At 28.0% G+C, this 12,253-nt stretch overlaps 1 protein-coding gene across 1 annotated transcript; it reads left to right on the forward strand.

The window, feature by feature from the left end:
• Positions 1-3,473: 3,473 nt before the first annotated feature.
• Positions 3,474-8,693, forward strand: LOC107002868 (auxin transporter-like protein 3). The gene is made up of 8 exons (XM_015201060.2): positions 3,474-3,774; positions 4,457-4,642; positions 4,726-4,838; positions 5,356-5,539; positions 6,182-6,279; positions 7,371-7,578; positions 7,924-8,181; positions 8,266-8,693. The coding sequence occupies exons 1-8, from the start codon at positions 3,610-3,612 to the stop codon at positions 8,458-8,460; spliced, it is 1,407 nt and encodes a 468-aa protein (XP_015056546.1). The 5' UTR covers positions 3,474-3,609; the 3' UTR covers positions 8,461-8,693.
• Positions 8,694-12,253: the final 3,560 nt, after the last annotated feature.

Consider the following 12,253-nt stretch of genomic DNA (forward strand, 5'->3'; position numbering starts at 1 on the left):
ATTAATGAGTTTAAGTCTTCCGCATTACTTTCTGTTGATATTATATTGAAATGTTAGGGTTTAGATTGGTTGGTTCGCTCACATAGGAGGGTAAGTGTGGGTGCCAGTCGCGGCTCGATTTTGGGTCGTGACAATTTCCTTGAATATCATATACATCTTTGATTTTAATTTATGTAATGTAGTTTAACTATATGGGAAGACTTTACAATGTTTTAAAACTATCTATAAAAATTTAAAAAAATCAATAAAAGAGTATACTTTTGTGGACTTTTTGCCCCCCCCCCCCAAAAAAAAAAACCGACAAGGATAAATATTAATACTGTCATTAAATGTTTATTAAATAAATAAATATGTCTCTCAATTTAAAATTGACTAAAAAGAAAATATGATATATAAATTAGGGCAAGTAAATACTGAATTTTACCAAGAAAAATAGTGAGCTTGGTTTAGCAAAAGGAAAATAAGGAGGATAGTGATGGAGCTAAAAAATTCAAAAGAAAGATTAAAAAAGATGCAAAAATGTTATATATGAAACTCAATCAATAACCTAAAGCAATTATTTTACAATAAAATAAACTATAATATTTCATCATTGTTACTGCCATATTACAAGGAGGAGGTGCTATGCACTATATTTGCTTTTATTATATTCACACTATATAATTTTTAGATGGGGAGAATTTATTCAATTATTAGACCTCCAAAAATAAATTAAAATCTTTCTAATTAGACATTAATCTGTCTCGCCTCATTATCATTCCTAACGCGAATTAACTTTTATAATAAAGAGGAGGTATTTTTTAAAAATATTAGTAGAGAAATAATTTATTAAAATCTCTTTTTACCTTTTGAGAGAGGAAATGGGGAACTATATGCCTATGTAAACTTTTCAAAGTATTTTTTATATTAAAAAACAACAACAAAATATTAAGGGATAATTTAAAAACCTCCTTAAGGTTTTATTTCATAATTACTAACCTCTCCCATTGTTTATATTATTATGTTTTCCTCATTCATTTTAATTTATTGTAACAATTTTTTAAATTATTTATGTATTATTAATATACGTGAATTATAATATGACCAATTTACTTTTTGTAATATACTCTTTTATTTATTAATTTATCTCGTTATCTTTTTAGCAATCTCTGTTCCTCTGCCAAATGATCTTGCTTTGATTTCATATGTCCCTTTTTTTTCCTTTTCAAATCTAATTTTTTCTCTTTGTTCTTTTATACCTTTTTTTTTCTTTTGCAAAAAGTCAAAATTCTCTCTTCAAAAATTTAAAAGGGCCTTTAAAAATATATAAATTTATAATTGTTTGTGTGGAAGAAGTGATGAGATGGATATTCTTTTGGTTTTTCTGAGCGTATGATATCTATATTAAAATTGAATTATATTTTAAAGATGAAATTTAAGAATGAATAAGTACGTATCACTCTATTACAATCTCTGTTGATAAGATGACTAAAAATAATTGTGTACCAATAGCTAAAGCATTGGAAATGATATAATTTCTCCAATTTAATTATCGTCAAGTCACACAACACTAAATGAATAAATTTTTTTGTGATGATTATTTAACAACAATAAAATAATTATTGTTATATTATATTCAGCGGTAATAATAAATTTAGATATTTATATCTAGAACCTTATAAAAATACTACCAAAAACTTTAATAATTTTAAATACAATGATATTAACATAATTATCGATAAAATAAAAATACATTATCATTAAATGTCTTTTTATTATAATGCAATTAGACCATTCTTTTGTGGTCTTCATAATGTGTTATTTAAGTGGTAAATTGCTTGGTGTATAAAATGCATGCTATCAATAAGTTATTAAAGCATAATTAAATAAAAGAGTGCATTAAAATAATAAATTATACATAATTTTTTTCATTAAAAATAAATTGTTATGGTAAATTCGAAAATAAGGAAAATAAATATAATATTATAACTAGAGGGAAAATTAGTGATTCAAAGTGAAACTTTAGGGGATATTTTCGAAATTATACTACTGGTAATTATATTCACAAACAACATTATTATTATAATAATTAGGGGATGGTTGTGATGACTTCCTACAAATGGGGTTGTTTACTGTTGTAATTAAGATGTCAGATGATACATAAACTGGATTATTTTGTTAATTAACACTATTTTTTCATTAAAAATTTTCAATCAAAAATGTTCGAACAGGTATTTTTATAGATATTTTGATTGAATCAATGAAAAAAAATATATTCACAGATTGTTTTTAATATTTCAATAAAAATGTATTTTTCATTATATATTTTCAATTGATTTGATAAACGTGGAGTAAAAGCATATAATAGTTCAAGTGATTTTTATCACTTGTGAACTTTTTGAGATTAACCCACATTCCCCTTTAATAAGTCATATATAATATAAATTTAAATTAAATAAATTAATAATACTGGAAAATATACTATGTGACTATTAATAAAAAGAACAAAAAAGTGGCAATGATAGAATTCTAACTAATTCTTCTTTTACAAATTCATAGTTACTTCCATCATTATCTTAAAAAAAAAAAAAAGAAGAAAAAAGTCTCTGCATATTTTTTCTTCTTTTGCTTTTTTCCTTTCGTTATCTTTATTTCTTTTTCAGCTAAGATGCATTGAAATAATATTGTTCAATCTCAATCCATATATAGTTGGCCTAATATATAGTAGACCCTAGTAATGTCATCTTTGTTACGTCTATTCACGAATAGATCCGAGTTAAAATTTTAAATTTATGAATTTTGAATTTTAAAATAATTATTTCAAATCTTCACAAGTATCAGATTATAACAACAGTGATAACGTATTCAGTGAAATTTCACTAAAGTAAAATGTATATAGACCTTATATTACTACCTCATATAGAAAGAGAATCAGTTCAAGTATATCAAAATCAAACAGAGAAAAAAGAAAACAATGAAAAAAATATAGTTATTAAATAAATAAAAACATTACAAAGTCTACTAGAAAAGAATTCTAACATAAAAAAAAAAAAACCGCATGTGGCAACACGAGATCTAGACTCTAAACTTTATATTTATACATACATACAGTATAACAAAAATAATTGTTAGCGATATTTAATTTTTAATTATCGTTAAATATGTATTTTTAGCAACAATTGTCACTCTTTATATATGTTCCTAAAGCCTTTAGCGATATTGATTCTAATGACACTTAACTAATGTCGGTAAAGACATTAACACTCTTTATTAATGTCAATATTTAATGTCGCTAAAAGTTATTTTTATTATATGATATATAGTGTATCTTTTAGCACACATACACTATCAGTTCAATTAAATTCGTATCTGAACTTTTAGCTCCGCATAGACCTTTAGGGGTGACTCTATCATTGCTCCAATATAATACAACTAGAAACTTATAACCAAAATGAATAAACAACTAGTATAAATAAAGGGATTTTTTTTTTTAAAAAAAAGAAAATATTACCTTCCTCCTTTCTATTTATACATACATAATTAATCACTTGGGCAAATCTCATTCCAATATTCTTCTTCTTGTTTAGTTCAAAAACTCTCATTTTAGAGTTAATTAATTAATTAGTGATTATGGCTTCTGAGAAAGTTGAGACAGTTATTGCTGGTAATTATTTGGAAATGGAAAGAGAAGGAGAAGAAACAAATTCAAATAATTCTGTGAGAAACAAATTATCCAATTTTTTTTGGCATGGTGGATCTGTTTATGATGCATGGTTTAGTTGTTCTTCTAACCAGGTTCTTTTTTAGTTTCTTACTATTCTAATATATTAATTACCACTAAAGATATGAAATTAGTTAAGAAATTTATTGTTTAATTAATTGCTAAAAGGTCCCTAACTTTGAAATTAGTGAATTTTCTTATAATTTGTCGCTAATATATAGCTAAATAAAATTAACATGAGATTTTAGTTGTTTAGCTACAAAATTTTGTATGTCACTCATTTCTTGTTTTCTAGTAGTGTATTTATCACGTTGTGACAGATTCAGAATTTAAACTCAACAAGTTCAGTTCATAAGGTTTTTAACATAGAAAATTCAATATTGTGCATTAGAAATTATGAACTACACTAAAACAAATGGAATTAGCTATAAATTTCATTGCTAAATAGCCCGTAACTGCGATTTTTGATAATCTATCGCTCGCTTATATATATCTCTAAATAGGATAAACAGTGAATTTTTCTGTTTAGCTATAAAATTTAAGGAGGGCTAATTCTTGTTTTGTTTTTTCTAGTAGTGATGGTTTTGAAGTTGATAATGTTTTTTTTACATATATAATTTATGCTCCAAGTTAAAAATGGTGATTTTAATATGTAAAATTGTGAAGGGGGTTAATTTAATATTTCATATTTATTTCTAGAGAAAATTAATTTGTAATTTTTTTTTTCTGATATTTAGTTTGTATAATTTATTTTAGGTTGCTCAAGTGTTACTTACACTTCCATATTCATTTTCACAACTTGGAATGTTATCTGGAATTTTATTCCAACTTTTCTATGGTTTGATGGGAAGCTGGACTGCTTATCTTATAAGTGTGCTCTATGTTGAGTACAGAACTAGAAAAGAAAGAGAAAAAGTTGACTTCAGAAATCATGTTATTCAGGTCTGTTTCGATTAATTTAAATTTATATCGATTTATTTATTTTCTTTTTTATCTTTTTTTAATATATATTTGAATTTTTGCAGTGGTTTGAAGTTCTTGATGGACTACTAGGAAAACATTGGAGAAATATTGGCCTCTTTTTTAATTGCACTTTTCTTCTATTTGGATCAGTCATTCAACTAATTGCATGTGCAAGGTAATCATGTGTTTATTAAATTAGTAAAATAATAATATTATGAATTGATCAAGATTGGTACCCTTGGTTTAAAGATTATAAGTACGTAAATAATATGTAAATAATTAAATAGGAAGGTTTTAATTTTTAAGGGATAAGGTATAAGAAATTTCTAGATCACTATTGAAATTTTAGAGATACATCTTAACTAAACTAATGTCCTAATTATTATCTTCCTGAATCCATTTTCTAAAAAAAATTTGTACACCTTTTATCTTACGTGGCACACTTCGCGACTCTACACATTTGTAGCGCGTGAAAGATATTTAGATGTCACGAAAATAAAAAAAAATGTACGATTTTTTTATAAAATGGATTCAAAAGATAATAAGACTTTAGTTTAATTAAGATATGTCGTTGATATTTCGATCATAATTTATAGCAGATACTCATGCCTTTTCATATTATTTAATAAAATAAATAATACTCCGAAAACATTCTTATTATTTAATTTAATTTATTTGTTTGTTTGTTGCAGTAACATATATTATATTAATGACAATCTTGATAAGAGAACTTGGACTTATATATTTGGAGCATGTTGTGCTACAACAGTGTTCATTCCTTCATTCCACAATTACAGAATTTGGTCATTTGTAGGCCTTCTTATGACTACTTACACTGCATGGTATCTTACCATAGCTTCTCTTCTCAATGGACAGGTGAATTATTAATAACATCTTCCACTTTTCGCATTTTTCGTTCGTTCATTTTTACTTGTCATATTTCACTTTACGAGAGTTAATTTAATTAATCTTTGAAACTAAATTGAATTAGCAAGGTTAATTTAGATGTCCGAACAATATATATATACTATTAAGTTATAACAATAAAAAAAAATCTTAAAATATTAATTGATATTCGTACAGTTTGATTCTCGATAAACGAAATGTGATAAGAAAAAGTGAGCTGAGGAAGTAATTTATCAAATGAAAAACACATTTTTAGAATTACTATTCTTTTTAAAATGCATGGCTTTAATATATATTTATTTTATTTTTTGAAATTCTACAAGAAAAATTAGAATTTAAAGCTATGAAATTTGTTGCTAAATTGGTTGTAGATAATATATATTTTTTTAATATGGCGCTTATAGGATTAGGGACGGATTTTACTGTTTAACTATAAAATTTGTTATAAAAAAATACAAAGAGACTGGTTTTGAGAAAGAAAAAAAGTATAATCTATGGGAAGTAATAAAGCTTAGTTTTGGCTTGATTAAACTTTTAATATTAGAATAGCATATGCAAATTAGTACCTTTTTTTGTTCTAATTATTATTTAATTGATTGTGACATGTCAAAGGTTGAGGGAGTGAAGCACTCAGGACCAACAACAATGGTTCTCTACTTCACTGGGGCTACAAACATTCTTTACACCTTTGGTGGCCATGCTGTCACAGTGTAAGTGAGAATTAATTTAAGCGAAAAAAGGATAAATATATTTTGAATTATTGCTAATGTTATGCAAATATCTTTCGTCATATTTTTAGGACATTGGTGTCTCTACAGTTTGAAAACTAGAGCATATATACCCTTTATACTAACGAATATATGCGTGTCTTAATCTTATCTATCGGTTCGATTTTTATTAAATATCAGATCAACGAATAAGATTATGTCACGTGTCCCTATATGACGCAGCAATATATGCATATCATATACGATAATTTGAGGATATATTTTTTGTTTTCCCTTTAGTTTAATATTATGTTTAACAAATTCACAAGTGGATAAATATTTTAATTATTATATCTATATCTATATACTCTAGATACTCTTTTTTGTTTGTTTCACCAGAGACATAACACATGGTTATAGTAATTATTTATTAGCTCCATATCCCTTTTCCACTAGTGGGAACATGCTTCCTCAAAACCCGGTACCTAAGAGTAATTAAGTTATAAATGTTCCCGCAAGGATATGGTTGAGTGGTTGGGCGGTGGATTTTTCGTGTGAAAGACCTGAGATCGAATTTAACTTTCGTCTACAATTGAGTTATGAGTTTTTCATATAAAGCTTATTTAATGTGTTGTAATTTGCGAACAAGCAGGTTATCGCAAACAGGAATAATTCAAATATATTAGCGATTTAAAACTAAATTCAAACGAAAATCTTATATTTTAATTTATTATAATGAAGTTCATGGTCATAACTTTTTTATTTAATCTTTTGAGACATATAATATTATAGATTTGTCAAACTTCTGATAGTTCTTTCTCTCTTATATGATTCTTTTTTTTATAAATAATACTCAATATTTTATTTTTAAAAAAATACCTATAACTTAGTATTGCTTAAAAAAAGAGGCCCCTCAAATTAAAGAGCCTAAGGCTAATACCTTTTTTTTAAGGTTTATTGAGCCACCCCTGACCATAAAGTGTTCACTCGAACGAGCACTTTAATTGTAAAACTTAGTTATAATTTGAAAATATTAAATTCATTAAATTTAAATTTTAAAATCACGTTTTACCTATTTTTGTGTGTGAATGTAGGGAAATAATGCATGCAATGTGGAAGCCACAAAAGTTCAAGACAATATATTTGATAGCAACAATTTATGTGTTAACACTAACATTGCCATCAGCAAGTGCAGTGTATTGGGCTTTTGGAGATGCACTTCTCACCCACTCTAATGCTTTGGCTTTGTTGCCAAAGACTAAATTTAGAGACTCTGCTGTCATTCTCATGCTTATTCATCAGGTCACTACAAACCCTTTTTTCTTTTTTACATTAATACGTAAAAACGTGTTTTTTTATTTAGTCTTAATTGACATTTATATCATCCAACTTTAGGTATACACAAATAGACATACACGTTCTACATGATAAATCTCACGCGATTTGACATGTAGAACATGCGTGTCTACTTGTTCAATTTTATGATTATTTAAGTGTTTCATATGCCCACCCAAAATTGGAGGGTATAGATACTAGCTGATGCCAAATTAAAGGACATGTTTATGTATTCTGTCTCTATTTTTATAAGATTTAATGTGTATTTATATAAAGTGATTTTTGAACTTATAAATCTTTTTTGGTGTATAGTTTATTACATTTGGATTTGCATGTACCCCATTGTACTTTGTATGGGAGAAGTTCATTAGAGTTCATGAGACAAAGAGCTTATTTAAAAGAGCAATGGCAAGACTCCCTGTGGTTATTCCAATATGGTTTTTGGCAATTATTTTCCCATTCTTTGGGCCTATCAACTCATCTGTTGGATCTCTACTTGTTAGCTTCACAGTCTACATTATTCCTGCCTTAGCACACATGCTTACTTTTGCTTCACCATCAGCTAGAGAGGTAACCCTAGCGAAAATTCGATTTTATTGTTTTCACTCGTTGTTAATTAATTAATTAATGTGACACACTTTTCTTTTTTGACAGAACGCGGTGGAGCAACCACCATCATTCTTGGGAAGGTGGGTTGGGTTATATTGTACCAACATATTTGTTGTGGCATGGGTTTTTATTGTTGGTTTTGGATTTGGAGGGTGGGCAAGTATGGTCAATTTTGTACATCAAATTAACACTTTTGGACTCTTCACTAAGTGTTATCAATGCCCTCCACATAAGGCTTGAGTAGGATATATTGTTACTATTTATTTAAGGAAGGAAGTTGAGAAAAACTAAAATACATATATGAAGTGTGTAAAAAATTATTTGGCTTTTAATTTTCTTGTAAGACTTCTTTGTTAACTTGAGTGCTAGTGGATTTTTTTTTTCGTTGAAGAAAAATGTAATTCCCTTTGTTTTTGGGGGCTTTATGTAATGTGGATTATTTGGTAATATATACGTACAATTTTATTTTTTTTAAATTGTAAGGTTTTCCCTTTTTACTATTACTATGTAGAATGAACAAATTGGGCAAAATTCTAACTCACAAATATCAAAATACTAATTCCCTTTCAACGAAAGTACAACACTTAAATATTATGCAAACTAGGGCTATAAGTTTTCGTGGCTTAATTCAAATGGTTAATATATTTAGAAAAGTTGTATATAAGTGTCGATATTCATAATATTATGTATGATAGGGGTTATAATCATATTCAAGTCGACTATATGTATAATTACTTTGATTTAACATACTAACATATTTGTCTTTTGGTTATTCCATATGAAATTCAAAAATCAGTATGCGTACCATGTGAATTTGTACTTTATTTTGATAAATCTTCATTTTTCTATCCCATCCTTTTATGGATATATATATATATCATATACACCCTTCTTTTAAAAACTTGTCAACCTAATTTGTCTCATTGTTGTATTTCGAAAATTCGACTTTAATACCCTATAGTCTACTAAGACCTAATAGACCTCACAGATTTGTATATGCGACTATTTTTCCTAGAAATGAACACAAAATTAAATATTTTGAGTCATCACTAATTTCTTTCTTTTAATCCAAACCAATTATCATATAAATTAGACAAATAAGTACGTACGATGACGCAAAAATGACTATAACACTAAATCCAAATATAAAAGGCCAAAATATATTATCATTGGTGACACATATTGAAAAAAGGCAAGTAAATCGCACTATCTTCATCAAAATTGAACCCCACATATCATGTTAAGTGTCTGGAACTTTTTTGACATGACAAACACTGGTAAGATAGATCTATCATTAGAGGAAAAATTAAACCTTCTATTTTATGTAGGGTTAGACAACTTCTTTGTGAATTCCTTTTGTTTTGACATAGATTGCATGTCTTTAGCGCATAGTAATTTGAACCCAATAAAAAGATAATCTAATTTTCTTACGTATATATTCAAGTTTCAGTGTACAGAATTATCTGATACTTAAGTTAGTGGAAGGTAAAAATTGGGATATGTATAGGCTAACGAAACACTTAATTTTAAGAAAAGTTATATATTCTTACCAGTATTTTCAAAAACGTTTTATGGGCGAGTGTCGGGGATTGGAATAGCAAAAATGCCCTGGACGAAAATTGAAGAAATAGATTCTTAGAACATAAGTCCTAGAAATTGATGCGTAAGCCTCGAGCATAGAAACGTAAGCCCTAGCGTAAAATTAGTATTTTCTTTAAAACTTTTTTGGTTTAAATCATATTTTTTTAATTATTGGTGTAATGATATTTCTCAACTAGTAGCTATAATATATTTTTCTGCATTATAGGTTATTAATACCTATCTCAAATAAAAATTGTAATATTTTTTTCTATATAGTATAAGTTATTTATTTAATTTATTTGTAAAATCATTAAAAGTTTTACGTTTGCTAATTTTCTTAATAATAAAATTATAAAATTGAATATACATGAAACTACGCCCCGTAAAAGCACGAAACTTACACTTGATGTCTCGAGACTTACACCTCAGTCATACAATATAAAATGTCATTTTACGCTCCCGCCTTTTAAAACATTGGTTCCTACTGATTAGTACATTTTAAATTTTTAGTAGGCAAGTCTTGCAAGTATTTTACGTCAGACACGCCATATTGGTAGGTCATTGGTCTTTTCGTGTTTTTAAATTTTAATCAAACGTGTCTAAAACAACTTTGAGTCTTTGAGTTGATATGATACTTTTAATTTGTAAATTAAAACGGTTGTTTTCAAATATAGTGATCCAATTAGGTTTGGATTAAATCTCAAAATGTGGTGAGAAATTATAATTTATTGAGATATTTCGATCTAATGATTACTATTTCAAATGGAGTTTTGTGGAGGTATTGTTTAAACTACTTTATGCTACAATTGTTGTATTCAATAATTAAAGTCGAATTAGAGTTATAGTTTCATATATATCAGAATTCAAAGAGACAATTCATTGTCTACTCATTCAGGTGTGTTTACTGTGTGCGACTCAAACAATTTTATACGTTGTTAAAATCGCTCGACCTAATCAAATGAATTTCTGTTGAATATAGTGCAGGCTGAGCTGGTTGTAAGTAACTATTAGTTAGTTGACTGACGTATATTAATTAGTTAGCTAACAGTGTAGTCAAATAATGACAATTAGTTTGATATTTAGTTAACTAATCTACAAATTGTATATAAGTAGTTTGTACATCTGTATTTCTCATTCATTCAAAAATATCTTCTCTCTTCCTTCTTCATCTTTCTCTCAAGCTCCATTGTCATGGAGTAATATCAAATCAGTGGAATTGTATTAGTTTACATGGTATCAGAGCGAGTGTGGATCTAGGAATTCTTTGAGGAGTACAAAATACATAGGATCGTGAGATTCAATTTTTTTTTATATCATTCATTATTGAGTATTTTTGAAGAAGATTCAGATATGGGGAGCAATATCGATTACAATCATCCATTGTATTTGCATCCTTCTGATAAACCAGGTTCACTTTCAATTGAAATTTAGCTTAAAGGCATAGAGAATTACATGCTTTGGAGTCGAGCTATGAAATTAGCACTTTTGGGAAGGAACAAATTGGGATTCATTGATGGATCTGTTACGAGAAACATCTATGAAGGAGATCTACAGAGAAGATGGGATAGATGCAATGCCATTGTGATTTCCTGGTTAATGAGTAGTTTACAATCAGCCTTTCTTAGTGGAATCCTTTTTAGATCTGATGCTTATCTAGTTTGGAACGATCTTAAAGAGAGATTTGACAAGGTAAACAATTCTCGAGCTTACCATTTACATAAAGAAATACCAACTGTAGTTCAAGGTGTATCCTATATTTCAGTGTATTATTCAAACTGAAAGATCTTTGGGATGAACACAATTCGATTATTCCATCCCTACGTGTGCTTGTGAGAGATCAAAAGATTTTGTAGAACATTTAGAGAGGTAGAAGTTATTTCAGTTTCTTATGGGGTTAAATGATGGTTATTCTCAGGCGAGATCTCAAATTTTAATGATAAGTCCTGAACCTTGTGTGAATCAAGCGTATGCTATGATCATACAAGATGAAAGTCAAAAAAATGCTTAATGGAGGGAATTGTGTTGTTGCAAATCGAATGGGACCTTCAGTTTTTTGTACTGCAGAAAAGGATGCCACAACCATGTATTCAACTAGAGGTTCAGGATTAGGACAATCATCTGATTTGGGAGGTCATCAATATCAGAAGAAATATTGTGATTTCTGCAATATGAAGGGTCATACTAGGGGTGATTGTTACAAATTGATGAAATGTGAACATTGCTTGCAGAAGGGACATGTTAAGAAGACTTACTATAAGCTAATTGGATCTCCAGAGAACTTCAAAGGGAAGAAAAGAGTCAATGTTGCTACACATCCTCTTGCAGGATTAAATTTAGGATATAATCATGAGCCTCAAGCTGGATCTGTTGGTCCTGCACCTGCTCTTACTCAGAATCAATACAATCAGATTGTCCAAATGTTGAGCAAATGTTTCATAGGAGATGCAACTGC

Source organism: Solanum pennellii, chromosome 11 (assembly GCF_001406875.1).
Source record: "Solanum pennellii chromosome 11, SPENNV200".
Classification (NCBI taxonomy): Eukaryota; Viridiplantae; Streptophyta; class Magnoliopsida; order Solanales; family Solanaceae; genus Solanum; species Solanum pennellii.

Bases quoted from the DNA above. Each gene is read 5' to 3' on its own strand.
- LOC107002868 (XM_015201060.2), top strand. From the start codon at position 3,610: ATGGCTTCTGAGAAAGTTGAGACAGTTATTGCTGGTAATTATTTGGAA. The intron at 3,775-4,456 runs GTTCTTTTTTAG...AATTTATTTTAG, and splicing joins TTAGTTGTTCTTCTAACCAG to GTTGCTCAAGTGTTACTTAC. The intron at 4,643-4,725 runs GTCTGTTTCGAT...GAATTTTTGCAG, and splicing joins TCAGAAATCATGTTATTCAG to TGGTTTGAAGTTCTTGATGG.